The 16,248-nt window shown below is 43.1% G+C and overlaps 2 protein-coding genes across 2 annotated transcripts in view; one reads left to right on the top strand and one right to left on the bottom strand.

The window, feature by feature from the left end:
* The window catches only part of CSUI_003973 (ulk kinase), an 11,272-nt gene extending 1,062 nt beyond the window's left edge, over positions 1–10,210 (bottom strand). Inside the window, exons 1-4 of the mRNA XM_068064168.1 lie at positions 4,140–10,210; positions 3,273–3,383; positions 2,208–2,377; positions 128–1,658 (exon numbers count right to left, since the gene is read on the bottom strand). Of these exons, the coding sequence (XP_067923859.1) occupies positions 1,451–1,658; positions 2,208–2,377; positions 3,273–3,383; positions 4,140–4,550 (900 nt within the window). The 5' untranslated portion in view covers positions 4,551–10,210 and the 3' untranslated portion in view covers positions 128–1,450. The remainder of the gene's footprint in view (positions 1–127; positions 1,659–2,207; positions 2,378–3,272; positions 3,384–4,139) is intronic.
* Positions 10,023–16,248, top strand: part of CSUI_003972 (uncharacterized protein) — an 18,830-nt gene continuing 12,604 nt past the window's right edge. Inside the window, exons 1-4 of the mRNA XM_068064167.1 lie at positions 10,023–12,015; positions 13,077–13,632; positions 14,673–14,754; positions 15,480–15,673. The gene's annotated coding sequence lies outside the window, so the exon portion shown is untranslated. The remainder of the gene's footprint in view (positions 12,016–13,076; positions 13,633–14,672; positions 14,755–15,479; positions 15,674–16,248) is intronic.

Here is a 16,248-nt window from a genome sequence, read left to right as displayed (position 1 = left end):
ATAGAAGAAGAAGAGAACGGAGAGAGACGGGATGAAGAGACGGTCACCATGCCTCGTCTTCGTCTCGTATAAGGAGTAGAAAGGAAGAGGAGTCCTTATCGAAAGCGGGTGCTCAGATCTTTCTTACTCGACAGGTTTGTACAGAATATCTCGGACAATCCTTCCCGTTGTATGGCCATCATATGGATAGCGACCATAGAGCATAAGAAACACAAGCACTCCTAAGGCCCACATATCTGCCGGACAGGAGTACTGACGCCTCAACAACTCTGGCGAAAGATAATGAGGTGATCCACACANNGAAGCAGAGGGAGAATGAGAAAGAGAGAGTGAACTCAGTAGTCAAGAGTCGATGTCTGTATAGACATACAGACATATGTAGAGGCGAAGATAGATAGACATAGAGATCTAAAGACGGAGGGGCTTGAAGATATATAGACAGATACAGTCACATATAGATGGAGACTATTCAGGCATCCACAAGCATAGAGACACTAGACATGGGTGTCTAGACACATACACAGATAAAGATAGACAGCCATCATACACATCAATAGATATACAAAGCACCCTATCTAGACGCCAGCAAAGCATAGACCAATACACATGGATATGATAGAAACGCGAACACAGGTGGGATTTACTAACAAAGAAAACGAAAGAGAAAGGAGATGTCTTTAGAGCTAGAGAAAAGAGAGGTAGATTCTTATACCTCTCTTTGGAGTGAATTACATACATATATACATATATATAGATAGATACATAGCAGCGATACATGAAGAGAGAGTACATAACGTTATACGACAGTCCCCCGGTTTCTTAACATAGGAGGAGGATACGAGGCAGACGACCCTCCTTAACGTTCAAATGGTTAGATAGACGCACGGACAGGTTGATATACACGTAGATCGAAAGATATATATATATGAAGATACAGACATGACGAGTACCTACATCCATATTGCAGCAGAAAAGAACATCTGGCTGGTGTATGTACGCCAACATACCGGCACGATTACAACGACTATCTTCGAGACGGATATCACACGCTCTTCTCAGAAACACGAAAATATCTATCTTTAATCTATCTATCTTTAATCTATCTATCTATCTTACCCCTACACATATCTATACACAGAATTCACACATTTACATCCTCATATATACATCATACCCATACTCTATACACTTAGGGACGAACAGCATGAATAGCTATCTCATCTCCCTCCACTGTATTCTCGTGCAACCCACGCCAGCAGCACCCCCTTAAGCTAGAAGAAAGATCAGCCTCTAGACGACCACACAAACGTTCCTTCTCCATTCTTATTCCTCTAACGATCCAGTACGAGTTGAAGATAAGAAAGGAGAGGCAAGAGAACAAGAGAGACATCACATCTTCGTCAAACCTCTCTTCTTCTTCTTCTCCTCCTCCTCCTCTTCCGTTTCTTCGCTATCTTGATCTCCCCTTCTCTTCTTCTTCCTCCGCCCTCCCTACCTCGGTAAGAGACTGATTAGGGAGCACTCGAGCCGACATACCGAAGTCGATAAGAACAAGACTCGATGCGACATTTTTACCACGAAAAAGAAAATTCTCTGCTTTGATGTCTCGATGAACTATATCAAAAGAATGCAAATACTCCAATGCTGAAAGCATCTGTCTGCGAAAAGGAAGAGACAACAAGAAGAAAAACGAAAGAAAGAAACAAGAGAGATGGATAGGTCGATGGATGAAGAGGAAGAAAGAGAAGAAGAAGAAGCGAAGTAGAAGAAGAAGAGTCCGAAGGCAGCTAGGAGAAGAAGAGGAAGAGGTAGAGATAGAAAGCTCACAAGGGAGAAGAAGAGGAGTAAAGGAGTGACAGAGGAAACCCAAGTGAATGGGAGGGACGTTGAGAGAGTTGGCGAGATGAAAAGCAAGAGATGGATAGACAGCTAGATAGATAGATATATATATAGATATATGTCCATACACGCCAGCTACTGATCAGACAACAGAAGGAAAGAGACACAGACACAATCAACGATCGAGAAGACACATCAGCTCCCTCAGCGTACATATATATATACATGTATATATATATATATATATATGTATATACATACAAAGATTCCTTTATCTATCTGTCTATCTATGCGCCTCGTATCATCCTTATCGCCATGTACCTACGTATATATATATGTTTGTTTCTCCATGGTCATTCTACACGTACCTGCAGAGACGACTAGCCTCATGTTCGTCGAAATGTTTGCGCCGTACAATGTGCTCGAAGAGCTCTCCTCCGTCACATTTCTCCATCACATAGTACAGATGATGTCGATCTTCAAACGCATCTATCAGTCGGATTATATTCGGATGCGATAAGGCGGACAGAAGCATCACCTAGAACGACAAAGAAGTAAGACGAAAGAAAGAAAGAGACGGAGAACGAGACGAACAACATGTGAGGTAACGAAGAAACACTGAGAGAGGATTCTTCAGAAAGATTCAAAAAGAAAAGAAAGAAAGAAAGAAAGAGAGGGGATGAGGACATCATCCATACATACGTACATATGACCGCGTCTAGCCTAGGCACAACTATATGGCTATATCATCTCCACATACATCTCTCTCTCTACACAACATACGAGTCTGTACGTACAAGACCAAGAGTTCTACTATCCACTTCCTTCTGTTAAGACAGCAAGCCTTTTCTTTCTTCTATTCTCTGTCTCTCTTAGTGAAGAAGTAGAGTCTTCTGCAGACACGAAGAAACTTCATAACCTCGCGTGTCTCTTCCCCCCTCCCTCTCTGCTTTTCATTCCCATCTCACATCCACGTGGCGACTGTACATACACACAAGGAGACTTTAGGAAGAAAGGACAGAAGAAGATGAGCCAACTGACTCTCTCTTTATGAAAAGGAGAAAGCAAGCGATGAGCAAGTAAAATGGATGGATGAAGAACGCTGGGAAACACATGGCTCCATACCTTCCTGGAGAAGACACGAACGTCTAAAACGTACGTGCGAAGATGTATGTATGTATGTACGTATGTCTGTTTGCATGCCTGTATGCATGTACGTATATGGATGCATGTATATGAATATCTATCTATCTATCTTTAATCTATCTATCTATCTTTAATCTATCTATCTATCTTTAATCTATCTATCTATCTATACCATAGGATGTGTTAGGAGTGATGGTGGTCGTCGTGGCTGCAGTGCATCTTTTGGATATCTCCCGAGTGACGTCCCCGTGTCTCCTTCACGAAGCTGTTGAAGCAGCAGACCATACCTCTCTTCTAAACATTTCTGAGCTACTCCACGGCCCTCTCTCTCTTGCCCTTCTTGAAATAATCTTCACTGCGAAGGCTTCTTTGGTCTGCTTGTTCGCGCACTCTCGAACCTGATGGGTGGATGCGTCGCAACAGCAGAAGAAACAAAAAAGAAGAAAAAGAAGAAAACACAGAAAGATAAGAAAGAGACTTCATCCCTCCTTCATACATTCGGGTGTATGTACAATGTCCTACTACACATACACCTGACGGTCTTACGAAGAAGAAGGAAAAAGAAAGAACCATAAGAAGAAGAATACGAAGGAGAAGAACACGAGGCTGAAGACATCGGGAGAGACTTCTACAGAAAGGCAGCAAAACATCGCCGTCATTTTCATCATGGACCTACTAGAAGAAGAGCTACTACGATCGCGCCACTATGGCTCGAACTCGAACTACTAGCGAGGACGCTATACCTGATCTCAACAGCTACTAGTAGAACTCGGACTACCACTACTGCTAGTATCAACACTAGCTGTGGCTACTTCTATCACGACAACTATGACTACAACTCTAACTACGACTACTACTACTACTTCTATCAAAGCTGTAGATACCACTATTACGGCTACTACTACTACTAGAACTCTAACGACTCCTAGTAAAGCTGGAGCTACTGCAATCCCTAGAACGACTACTACTGCTACTTAACTAACCACCCCACACATAAACATCCATGTATACATATACAGAAACCTCCACAGATATACATTTCTATCTATCTATGTTTAATCTATCTATCTATGTGGAGTGAGGGAGTGTAGTGTGTAGTATGTAGGTAGGTTTGAGACTGTTGGTATTGATGCTTTCTTGGGTCATTTGCTTACCTGGCCGAAAGCCCCACTTCCTAGGATTTTGCCGAGGGTGTATTTCTTCTTGAAATTGCCCTTCAGACGTTTTCTCTGTGTTAGGGCGGCATTCAAGTCAGCAGCCGGTGTATGATCTACTCCTACAACGAGTACGGCTCCTGTCTCGTCTCCAGCTCTTCCTGCGGAGACATATCGAGGCTGATGAAGTGGGGAAGAGGAAGAGGCGGTATCGCGGCGAATATTCTTAGGCTTCGTACATACACCATTGGGACAGAGACACACAAAAGGTAGACATCTCTGAAGAGAAGAAGAAAGAGGTTTAACACGTAAAGAAGAAGAACGAGGAGCAGGAGGAGATGAAGCGGAAGCAGAAGCAGAAGAAGAGGAAGAAGAGGAAGATTTCTCTCCTCGAGATGCTGTCCCACCCATCGTAAGGAGTCTTGTCTATGCCTTCAACAAGGCAAACAGTCTCTCCTTCTCTCTTCTTTCTCTATTTCTTCTTCTTCTTCGTTTTCTTCTTTACCTTGGATGAATTTACGGCAGAGCTGAGAGTGGAGATGATCACCCGATAGGAAGAAGGAAGAAAGATACCTCGGTGATGATACAGTAGGGAGGTGAGTGTACCGAAGACGAGGAAGATGGGGAAGATAGAATGAAAGAAATAAGAAAAGACTCGATGATACTCTCTCTCTTTCTTCTCTCCGTAGAGCCTTAAGAAGAGAGAAAAGAAAAGAGAGATGATGAAGGAGACACGGAGAAAAAAGAGGAAGACAAGAGAGCAACGAACTGTACTTTTCAGAATGGATGTAGTGATAACGTCCTATTGAGACAACTTCCGCTCCTCTAGAGAGACGGCTGTCTCGCCTCCGTTGTGTCTTGTTGAACGAGCGTTAAGATACCCCAAGAGAATGAATACGAAGAGGTGAAGAGAAAGCAAAAACTCCGAGAGAAAGAAGAAACCGGAAACAGCGAGGAAAGAAACAAGACAAGAGAAATCAACAAGGTGCGAAAGAATGCGGGGTGTACGTACACCGCTGAAGATGACGTCGTACTCCTAGATATCTTAGTTTCTAAGACAAAAGAAGGGAGACAGCGAAGAAAGAAGAAGAGGAAGGGGAGAAGAAGAAAGAGAGGCGAGAAACAAAGAGAACAGAAACGAGACGCTACAAGAACAAGACTTCGCGGTCGGAAGAAGAGAACGACAAAGGAGACACCAAGGAGATACGATGGACCCTTCTTGAACTCTGGCCTTTCTCTCTTTCTTTCCCGATGATCAAGATAAGATACCAATACTTGATAGATGGTCTTTCAACGTCACTTTCTATCGACCGGATTCTCCTCTTCATCTGTTTCTTCCTTTTGTCTCTAGTGCACTTTATCTATATGACAGAGAATGAGTCTCTTGAGCTTCGCAAGGAAAGAGAAAGAAAGGAGAGAGCCATGAACGACGAAGGAAAGAAGCGACTTCTCTCATCTTCACATCCTCGTCGCTTCTCTTCATAAGCCCTCCTGTCTATTCCCTTCTTAGTACTACTAGCAATACCATAGGTGTGCTGAACAGGCAGAGGAAGAAGATTGAAGGAGAAACAAGTAGATAAAGAAGAGGAAGAAGAGGAAGAATAAGAAGACGAAGAAGACATCATGCTGGACAAGTCTAATGAGAGACGCTGAATAGTGAAGAGAAAAGAGATGAAGAAGAAGAAAGATCAAAAAGACGAGAAGAAAATTCACAAGAGAGGCAAACGAAAACAAAGAAAGGTGAAGACGATATGGGGGTAGACGTCAAACAGACAGAAGTAGGAGGACTAAGAGTGAGGTGATATGATGCGTTCCTATGGCTCTTCTACCGCTTCTGAAAAGAGAAAGACCACCTTCCTTCTCTCCCCAGACACCTTTTATTTCCTCTCGCATACATATATCTATCCATCTAGCTAGATACATACATAGAGAGAGAGATCAGAAAAAAGGATCGAAAAAGGAAACTTCTTCTTCTCTTCTGACTCCTAGGGATAGCCCCCACTCTGCTTTCTTTCGAAATCGTCCCGTCATTCCCTCCCTACCATGTCTCTCTTTCTGATCGTTAGTCTGTAAGGAAGAGAAAGAAAAGACTCTTCTTGATAGAGAAGGAGTAGAAGAAGAGAAGGATGTAGGAGAAATGGTAGCGGACTTCCCCCACGTTTTCTTTACACATAGTGATGACAGCGAGGTGTATATACACCTGAGAAATTTAAAATAAAGAAGCTGATGTCCCGAAAGGCTGAAGATAGAAACACCAAATGATGTGAATCTTCCTTCTCTCTCCCTCTATCCTTCGATGGCCCAGAGGTGTAGAGAGAATGAGATAACCTTCCCTACGAAGGATAGGAGAGAAGGGTTGGCTTTGCAGAGCCCTTAGCTATTTTTTTGTCTCTTTCCTTCTCTTCTCTCTTCACGGGTTACATCAAGACAGATTTCGAGGAAGATATACACCTGTATCTATCCTTTCTCTCTTTCTCTCTTGTCATCACGTGACTCTTCACCCCTGTAAATATCTGCAAGGAAGAGAAGAAAAGAGAGAGAAAGAAATAAAAGGAGAGACAAAGAGAAGAAAAAGGGAGAGACTGAAGGAATGTAGCCTCGATGATCTGTGGAATTCTACCTAGAGAGAGACGGCACGTGGAGATTGACTATGAGAATGCCTACGGTCGATTAGCAGGAAGACATCACCTCATCCCTCGGCACTCTGTCCGTCTCTCCTCCTCTCTATGTTTCATCATTGAAGAAAAAACTTCCAGCTAGCTATTACAATGATGGAGAGAGAGAGAGGTGCGTCTTTACAACAAACTTCTAAGGACGAAAGAGCAGAAAGAGAAGTCTCAAAGATCGAAAGAAGGCAAGAAACCCAATCCAGCCGGCTTCCCTTCTCTGGCCGTGGTTCGACAACGGCTCATTGCTCCGGTGTATGTACACCCGAAGTAGGCAGGCAGGCTTTAGCCTTCCCCCCTGTTGGAGACGAAATGATGACGATGATGATAACGATGTTTCTTCTCTTCGTGTTGATCTTTTTCTCCTCAGGAAAACTCGCTGGCGTAGAAAGCAGCAAGGAGAAGAAAAAAGGGTAGACAGGACAGATACATGCACATATATGGAGAGTACGAGGTAAAGTGTCTATCTATCTATCTATCTACCCCTCAACGGATCTACGTCTTGTCTTCCACAGTCCCTTGGCCCCTGTCCTACATCTTCTTTCTTCTTCGTCTTTTTCATCGGTAGAGATCTGCCGTGTAGAGACTCTCCACTACCACAGCGACGTAGTGGCTTTGAGAGAAGACAGAAAACTATGAATGAAGAGAGACACCGATTAGAGGAGAAGACGCTGCAAGATAGATGAACGACTATCTTACTTTCTCCTAGCCAAGAAGCTAGGAGAACCTTCCTGCCTTCTTTCCCCTCTCCCTTCCCTCTTTCTTTCGTGTCTGGCGCTTTTCTTATTCTCTTTTCCTCTCTTTCTATCGTCTGATGACGAAGAGAAGAATTCCTCGCACTATCGTGCTCTCAATACAGCAGGAGGAAATGAATGATCTAGGAGAAAGAAGAAGCCTAACACCCAGCGGATCTGTGATGACGAAGTGAGAGAGAGAAGTCTTCTTCTTCTTCTCCTTCTCTCCTTAACTAGCCATCACCCCAACCACATGAGATGTTGTAGGCACAAGTTTAAAAAGAGAGACGAGAGAAACAAGAAAGAAGGAGAAAGACTGATTTCTCTCTCCTACCTACGCTGAGACACGAAGCGAGGGAGACAGTGGGAAAGACGAATGGACGAAAGAAGAGAAGATTGAGAGGAGAGAGAGAGGAAAGAGATCGACTTGAAGATGGCTTCGATACCTACACGTGAAAGGTTAGGAAGAGAATGATAGGAAGACGATCAAGCAGAAGACGGCGGAGAAAGAGAGAAAGGGAAAGGTCAAGACGACAAGAGGAAAGTAGATAGATAGATATATAGACAGGTAGAGCAAAGGAGAGCGTGGAGAAGAAAGAGAGGGAGAGATATTTCCTTTCTAAAATGTCATTCGTTTTTGACAGTGTCGATTGCTGAAGGCTGGAAAACGTCGATTGCTAAAGAAAAATGTCTCCTTTTCGTTCATATTGTCTTCTTGCCAGATGAAACACTGTCTGCTTCTCTCTCACTTTTCTTCAACCCTTCTTCCTCTGTCCTCTGAAAGAGCTCTCTTTCCTCCTCTCTCTCTCGCTCTCTCTCTCTCTCCTTCCTTCCTTCTTATCTTTCTTCTCTCGCTAACAAATAGTCTACTGACTCGACACGCGACTGTCCCACCCCCTTTCTGTCGTTTCCGTTAGACACAAACGTCATCCCCATAGGCATCTGTAGCTAGCTAGATGTCTACAGCCTGCCTGCTACCCACTCCTCTCCTATCACACATGGGTCCATCATTCCCTCCAAGAATGATCTTACAAAGAAGAGAAAGGAGAAAGATAGTGATAAGAAGGAGTCTAGATACACTGAAGATTTATCTTTCGTATACTCGGTATTCAGGCAACAGAAGAAAGAAACTGTCGAGAAGAGAGGGAGACGAAAACTTTCGCAGTTCACATCATTCAGTCTCCTTCTTCTTGTTCTCCTTGTGGTAGTAGGAGGGGTCTAACACTACTACAGGGGGCAGGCTTGAGAGCGATAGTCGACAACAGAGAATCCTATCCGTTCTTTCCTTGTCTTACTCCTGTCGAATAGAAAGAAGACTTTGATTGGCTTGTCAGTCTGTCACTAAACAGAAAGAAAGCCAGAAATTTTCTCTACTTAAGTCATTACCATCTTCTCCGCTACCCATGGGGATTCTCGCCCAAATGCGGAGGTAGAAAGCTAGATACAGAGAATTCCGGATCCACTCTTCACTTGTTGACGGAATGAAGAGACGCCTGTCCGTTTCGTGTGTAGCTCATGAAAGTAAAGAAAGAAGGAAAGAAAAGAAAGAAAGAGGAGAAGGGAAGGGATGAAAAGAGAGAGACTGATGCTCTCAATCATTCTTTCATGACATAGGTGATGGAGAATCTTCTTCATTGTTGAATGAAGAAGAGAAAAGCGGACTTCTTCTTTTTATCTCTCTTCCTCTTCTTCTCTTTCGACCTTTTTAACCTTCTTGAAAGCACACTCGACTTCTCGGGATGCAAAAGGAAAGAAAGACTTCTTCAAGCTAGACTCATCGCGCTAGGAGGGAGGTTGTACTGCTGCTACTGCGACTCGAGAGTTGCAAGGAAAGAGTTGTCTGCTTACAGAAGAAAAAGAGACAAAGGAGGGAAAGGAACTTGACTTTAGAAAGAAAAACAAGATAAGAATGTCAAAAGAAAAGAAAGAATAAAGAGAAATAAGGGAAAGAAAAAGAAACAAGGAAGAAAGAAAAGGGAATGACTTCATGCCATTCATCGTACTTCTCATCCATCACAAACTGGGAGAGAGGGAGGTGGCATGTACAGCTAAGACTACTAAATACCACAACTACTACTACTACTATTCTTGCTATCCTACTACTAGTACTATTACGACTACTGCGACTACTATTACTACTACAACTGCTAGTACTATTACTACTCCGGCTACTATTCCTTTCACTATTTGTACTACTAAAACTGCTGCTACCGCTGCTACTGTCCCTAGTATTACTCTACTACTACTACTGCTGCTACTGCAACTACTACTGCTGCTACCGCTAGTACTACAACTACTACTGCTCGTGCTGCTACTACTGCTGATATTTCAGTAGGAGTGCTGCTGTTGGAGTTCGGGGCGGACGAAACTTTCCAGGCCCTGCATTTGCTGCTTGGGAGGGCTGATGCTTCTTGTGCCCTTGGTGACTTTCATGAGTACTGGCTAACTCGTAGCTAAAACACTTTCTTCCTTCTTGGTAGCTACTCGTAGTAGTAGTAGGAGTAGAATCCCCTGTTAGTATTGTCATTCTAATGTAGGGTGGAGTGGCTGAGGCGCGTATACACCTCAACTTCCTCAACACCGTTGGAAAAGTTGCACTTTGTTGCTTTAAACCTGGAGAGAAGAGTTGTTACTCTAAGCAAACATCTCCAAAAAGGAAAGGAGATGAGATATGACACAAGAAATACTGGTCGAGGACAGGCCGAGTGAGATGGGAGAAATACCTCACCACGACTGGCAGTTTCGCCTACTCCCGCCCGGATCGATGGTCTTCCCTACTCTCTCTGTACAATCGGTGAGGTGTACGTACACCTGAAAAGATCACTAACTGAACACCTCTGTATATTGACGTATCGCTTTCTCCTTTTGATCCGTTCTTTGTCTTCTCTATTCCTTATCCTTGAATCTTTTCTTCCTTCCTACAGAAGAAGACTCTCTGTAATCCCTTTAGTAGCTTAGTATTCTCATCTTCTGTCATGAGAGAAGAAGCAAAGAGGGGTTTGGTATGCAGAGAAGATACCAAAGGCAGAAGAAATTGATCTGATCTTTTCCTTTCTCTTTTTACCGTTCTTCTGTTAAGATTTCTTGATTAACGACTCGTGTTTAGGAAGGAGAGCCTGTCTTTTCTTCCTTTCTTTCGGAAGCCTGACACCTATTTTTCTTTCTCTGCATGTACTCTCCTCTCCCGTTCATGAGATCTTCAACAGCCATACAAATGGAATGGCGTTTTTACTTCTCTTATCTTCCCTTTCTTTTCCTCCTTCATCTATCAAAACAATGACAGGGGTGACTCGACTTCCCCTCTTTTCTTCTTCTTTCTTCTTTTCTTCTCTTGCGATTTCTTCTTCTACTCGGGGCTGCTTCTAGTTGTTAAGATACTCATCTAAGTTGTTCTTCTCTTTATTCCTGCATTTCTCAAGAAAGGAGCGGACGGACGTCTCATATTCAACCGAAGCAAGGACTTTCTTCTTCTTCCCTCTTTCTCCTGCCCTTCATCCCTTTCTCCTGTTCCTCTTCTCTGGGCCGTCCGTATTTTGCTGTCTCTGTTCTTTTCGAGTACTCCATGCCATGCTTTTTCTCTCTTCATTTTACCCTTGGTTAGCTTTCTGTATACATCTTTTTACAGTTGTCTCTTTCTGTTTTCTTATTCCAAGCAAGCAGCTTCTTATCGTCTCTCTTCTCTTCATCTCCTGTCTCGCGCTTTATGTGTCTCGTATCGCTCTGCAATGATGTTTTTCTCCCTCTCCTCCCCCTTTCTCACGGAAGTCCTTGAACCGTGATCTCTGTGCATGACCACAGATATCTAGCTCTTCTTCGACTCTCTCCTGTCTCCTTCCCCTTCACTTACTTTCCTGGCTCTCCAAAACAATCTCATCGCGTCAAGCCATTTTCTTGCCTCAATTCTATTCATCTAATCTTTCTTTTCTTCACTTTCTTCTCTCCTACTGGTCTCTCTGTCCCTCCTTCCTCTCTTTCTTCTCTATGCAATTGATCTTTTCTTCTGTTTCGTCTTCGCTCTCCTGTCATCTTCTTGTCTCTCCTAAAAATAGGCCTCGCAAGGATTCTCTTTGCTATCAAGAAGAAAAACCTACTTTCGTGAAAGAAACAGAGCTCCTCACTCTCTTCTTCTTTTCTTCTTCTTTGTCTCCTTTCAAGAGCATCTTTCATCAAGATGGGGGACTTAGGAGAGACAGGCAATGCCGTTCTCCAGACCATCCAGGCGTCTGAAGGCGGTCGAGCTCTTCGCCTTTTGAAGCAGAGACAGCAGATGCGCGAGAGGCTTCAAGAAAAAAAAGATCAGATCGAATCGAAAGGTCTAAAAAGAAGAAATCTCACTTTCGGCGGATCTGCGGCGGATCGATTAGAAGAAGAATTCAAGAAAGAAACTATCGGTCTAGTCACGGTCCAGGCCTTCAAGGAGAAGAGAGCCAAACTAGAGGAACAGCTTCGCATTGAGCAAAGGAATCTCTTCCCTCAGTAAGCTTCTCACAGGGTGAGAGAAAGAGAAATAGATAGATAGATAGATGGATTACAGAGAAACAGATAGATAGATAGATAGAGAGGTTGATAGATAGGTTCAGAGGTAGATAGATGGGGATAGAAGACAAGAGGGGAGAGAAGAAGGCGAAGAAGAAGGGAAAAGAACAAAGAGGAGAGGGGGGAGAATAGATAAGAAAAGGACTTGTCTCTACGTTGTGTTGTAGACGTTGAGGCCTGCTGAGCCTGTTGATGTCTGTATACATATCTCCGTTCTTCATATTGTCACATGTCAACGTAGTGGCGTGTATGTCTATGATGGCATTTATGTATTCATAGTAATAGTAATAGGAGTTGAACGAGTGGAGATACATGTAGGTATCGTACATGCTGTATGTACGTAGCTGAAGGAACTTGGGGAGTTCTGTTTCCAGCTATCTCTTCTATCTCCTGTACATACCGGGTGCACTAGCATTTACGCTATGCTCTATGTATCTACCTGTCCGCTTACCTAAATCTGTCTATCTGCAGTCTGTCTCTCTGTCTCTATGTATATCTGTATCTCCAATTCTCATGTATAGTTATATACCGGTATACATCTTTAGATAGGTATACGGGTACTCCAGGCACAGCCTCTCTGAAATCTTATATCTCTGTGTATATGTCTCTCTATCTATAGATGTGTTGGAGGAAAGTTCTCTTCTCTTAGGCGGAGCATCCATGCATGCACCTATGAACATACGTCGTTTCTTCTGTATATACACTCCAGTTTTTTCCTATAGTGGAAAGTTCTGCTGATACTTGTGGCTACCAGTCTCTTGTTGTATCGCAGACATACCTAGAGAGTGTTCTATGCAGATATGCAAACCTCGTTGTATGCTGTACGTAATCGCATGTACATACAAATCTTAACTCATCTCGATCTCTCTTGCTTCACAATTCACCCTCTTTCTTTCTTTCTACCTTCCTCTGTCGATCTCTCTCTGTCTTTCTTTCTTTCTTTGTTTCTCTCTGTCTTTCTTTTCTGCTTCTTTTTCATTCGCGTCTGAACGTTTGCATAGGAAGTATCAAGAGAAGCGTCGGATGGAGTTACGGTTAGTTACGTCCAAGCTATCTTTCGGTAGTGAGGAGTCTGTCGACGAAGTTGTTTCACAGAGCTTATCATCGAAGGTGTCCTCTGTAGGAGGAGAAGAAGAGACAGGGGGAGCCGCATCAGCTAGCTCTCCACGGGGGGGGCGAACATCGACAGTGTCGAGTGTCTCTTCGTCTCCTTCTCCTATCTTAGTTGCGAAAACGGCCTCATGCGACATCGATTCTGAGAATAAGAAGGAAGAGAATTCTCTTCATCAAGAGACAGACAAGATCAAGAAAGAAGAGAAGAGATGCAACGGAAAGAGTCATCGTGAGCTTTCGATCAAAATCGAAGAGGAAGAAGAAGAAACAGGAAGTGACAGATGCCGTAAACAGGAGGGAGATGAGAAAGAGGAAGAAGAGAAGAAGAAGAACTTGACAGAGAACGATGAGCACACCTCAATTCTCGCTGTAGATTCTCTTGGATTCCAGAGAAGAAGAAGACGAATTGGCAAGGACCCCACTGTCGATACTGACTTTCTACCTGTAAGCTTGCTTCTCTTCCTTTCTTTCTTTCTTTTCTTTTCTCTTTTCTCTCCTGTTCTCTCTCTGCAACGTCGTCCTCATGTGCTTCATCGAGTTAAATGTGTGTATGTGGAATTTTCTTTCTTTTTCTTGTCTTTTCTTCTTGTTTGCTGCCTATCTGTGGGCTCTTACATACACATCTTTATCCGTCTCCACTGGTGTGTGTAAGAGGGAGAGAGAAAGAAAGAAGTCTTTCTGTGTATTCATGTCTTTGTAGTCATCTTTCTTTCCTTTCTCCCTCCTATCATGTCTCTCGCCATGGAAGGAGCCGAGATAGTAGAGGTTCTCATTTGGGCATAGACCTCTCTCCATAGCGATCCACTCTCTATCCCCCGTGTCTTTCTCTGTATAGATATCTATCTGCGGACTAACATGAGAGGTGCCGTCGGTGATACTTCCTGACTGGGTACCTCACTTCTTTTCTTCTCTTTTGATCTGTTTCTCTTTCTTTCCCTTCTGTCGTCAGCAGGGGCGGATGTTCTTCTTCTTTCTAAATCTCTTTATACTCTAACAGAGAGATTCCTACCTCTACTGTGTTCACGTTCTTGAGAATAGAAACCCATCTATCTATCTATCTATCTGTCTATCTCCAATCTGTCTGTCTATCTTTAATCTATCTGTGCTGAATATTTCTCTCTATCTTCTCCTTTTAGGAAAAAGGAGAGGTCTTGACATTTGGTTGGATTGATTTATTTTTCTCCATGCGTTCTTTCGGCTTTTCTTTTCGGCTTGCCTCTTCTCATATGTAGACAATCGAGATAGACACCGCAATTCGCATGAATCTTTAGCTCAATCCGCTACTACCCACCTACTTCTTTTTCTATCTTCTCTCTCTCTTCCCACTTCTCTTTCTCTCTCTTTCTCTTTCCTTCTCAATCTTTCTTTCTGGACTGTCTTTCTTATCTTGTTCTTATTGGCTCAATAGAAGGTGCTGTGGAAGTAGTTGTATGGAGTGTATTCTATCTCTGTTTCATGGCGCGTTTCTTCTTCTTTTCTTTCAGGATGAAGAGAGAGATGCGAAGGTTCTCGCAGAGCGCAAGAGATTGATAGAAGAGTATCACCAAATGGAAGAAAAGGCAAAGCGTAAGTCCCCCCCTAGGCTCTGTCAAAGAAGGAAGAAAGAAAGAAAAAAAGAAATTGCTGTCTCTGAACGAACTTGGAGTAGGAGAGAAACAGAACGAAGAAGAGAAGGTATAGGGGGGGATACTACATACATACAGTACACGTCATCATACACCACAAGACCCTCAAGGTTTCTTCTCTATCCCTTTCTTTCTTTCTCGATTGTCTATCAATCTCCCTTTTGCTTTCTTCCCTTCATCTTGCTTCTTTTCTTCAGCGACACTTCGGTCAGTAGAAACGTCATTCTTTCTTTCGAGTAGATAAGAGTGACTGCATGCAGTTCAACAAGAGAGATGGCTCGTATGGAGAAGTTGTTTATACAAGGCTAGTGTGTGTGTGTTCTGTTCTTTCTCTCTGTCACTTCTCTCTTCTTCTTTTTCTTTTGTGCATGCGAAGGAATAGCAGGAAAGAGACGGAGAGAGAGGAGATCCATGCATAGGTCTCTCAGTATGCATTGGCCCGTGTATGTATATGTGTGAGCGTGACTATGTATGAATATGAATGGATATGTATACGTGTATGTATATGCATGTACAGGTGTATGTCTATGTATCAATAGGGGTGTCTATGTATATGATCACCTAACGTGATGTTTTTCCTTCTTCTTCATCCTCTTCTTTCCTTCTGGCTCTTTCTTTCTTTCTTTCTTGCTCTTTCCTTCTTTCTTTCTTTCTTTTGTTGTGTAGAGGAGAGGCTATGGGTCACTTATTCGTTTTGGGATGGGACGGGCCATCGACGGCGTACGTGTGTGAAGAAAGGGTGCTCCGTGCTCGAGTTCTTAGAGCAGGCAAGGAGTGAGTTAGAACAAGAGTTTGTCGAACTCCGAGGCATCCACGCTGTAGATCTCATGTATGTTAAAGAAGATCTTATTCTACCTCATGTAAGTTACTCTTGTCCCTATTCTTCCTTCTCTTTCTCTTATAGAAGAAACAACTTCCCTTCTCTTTTTCTTCTCTTCTTCTCATTGCTCTCCTTACCGACTACTCATCTCTTCGTCTCTCTCCTCTCCTTCTCTCGTTTCTCTTCTCTTCTCTTTCTTCCCCTCTCTTTCTTGTCTTGTTTCTTGTTCGTTCTCAGGGAGTCATGAAAAATGAGAGGGAGGGCCATAGAGAGAGAGCTTAGACACATGGCATAGTGTAGCAGACGAAGGAGAAGAGGAAGTCTTCCGTATCTATTGGCTGGAGTGATTGACTTGTTCATATAGATGCATGTATATGCAGTCAGATAGGCATGTATATCTTTATGTATGTGTAGGTATCTATCTAGACATGTAAGATTGTATGGCATGATATGCGTGTATGCTAAGAAATACTATGGGGAGAAGGCATGCAACTGATCACCCGTCTCCTCACAATCAAAATACACACATGCAGTCCATCAAAGAGATGCCACCTATCTATCTATCTATCTTTAATCTATCTATCTTTAATCTATCTATCGATCTTCAATCTATCT

Source organism: Cystoisospora suis (genome assembly GCF_002600585.1).
Source record: "Cystoisospora suis strain Wien I chromosome Unknown contig_1790, whole genome shotgun sequence".
NCBI lineage: Eukaryota > Apicomplexa > Conoidasida > Eucoccidiorida > Sarcocystidae > Cystoisospora > Cystoisospora suis.
Note: the sequence above shows the minus strand (reverse complement) of the source record. Positions and strands in the feature narration are given on the sequence as shown.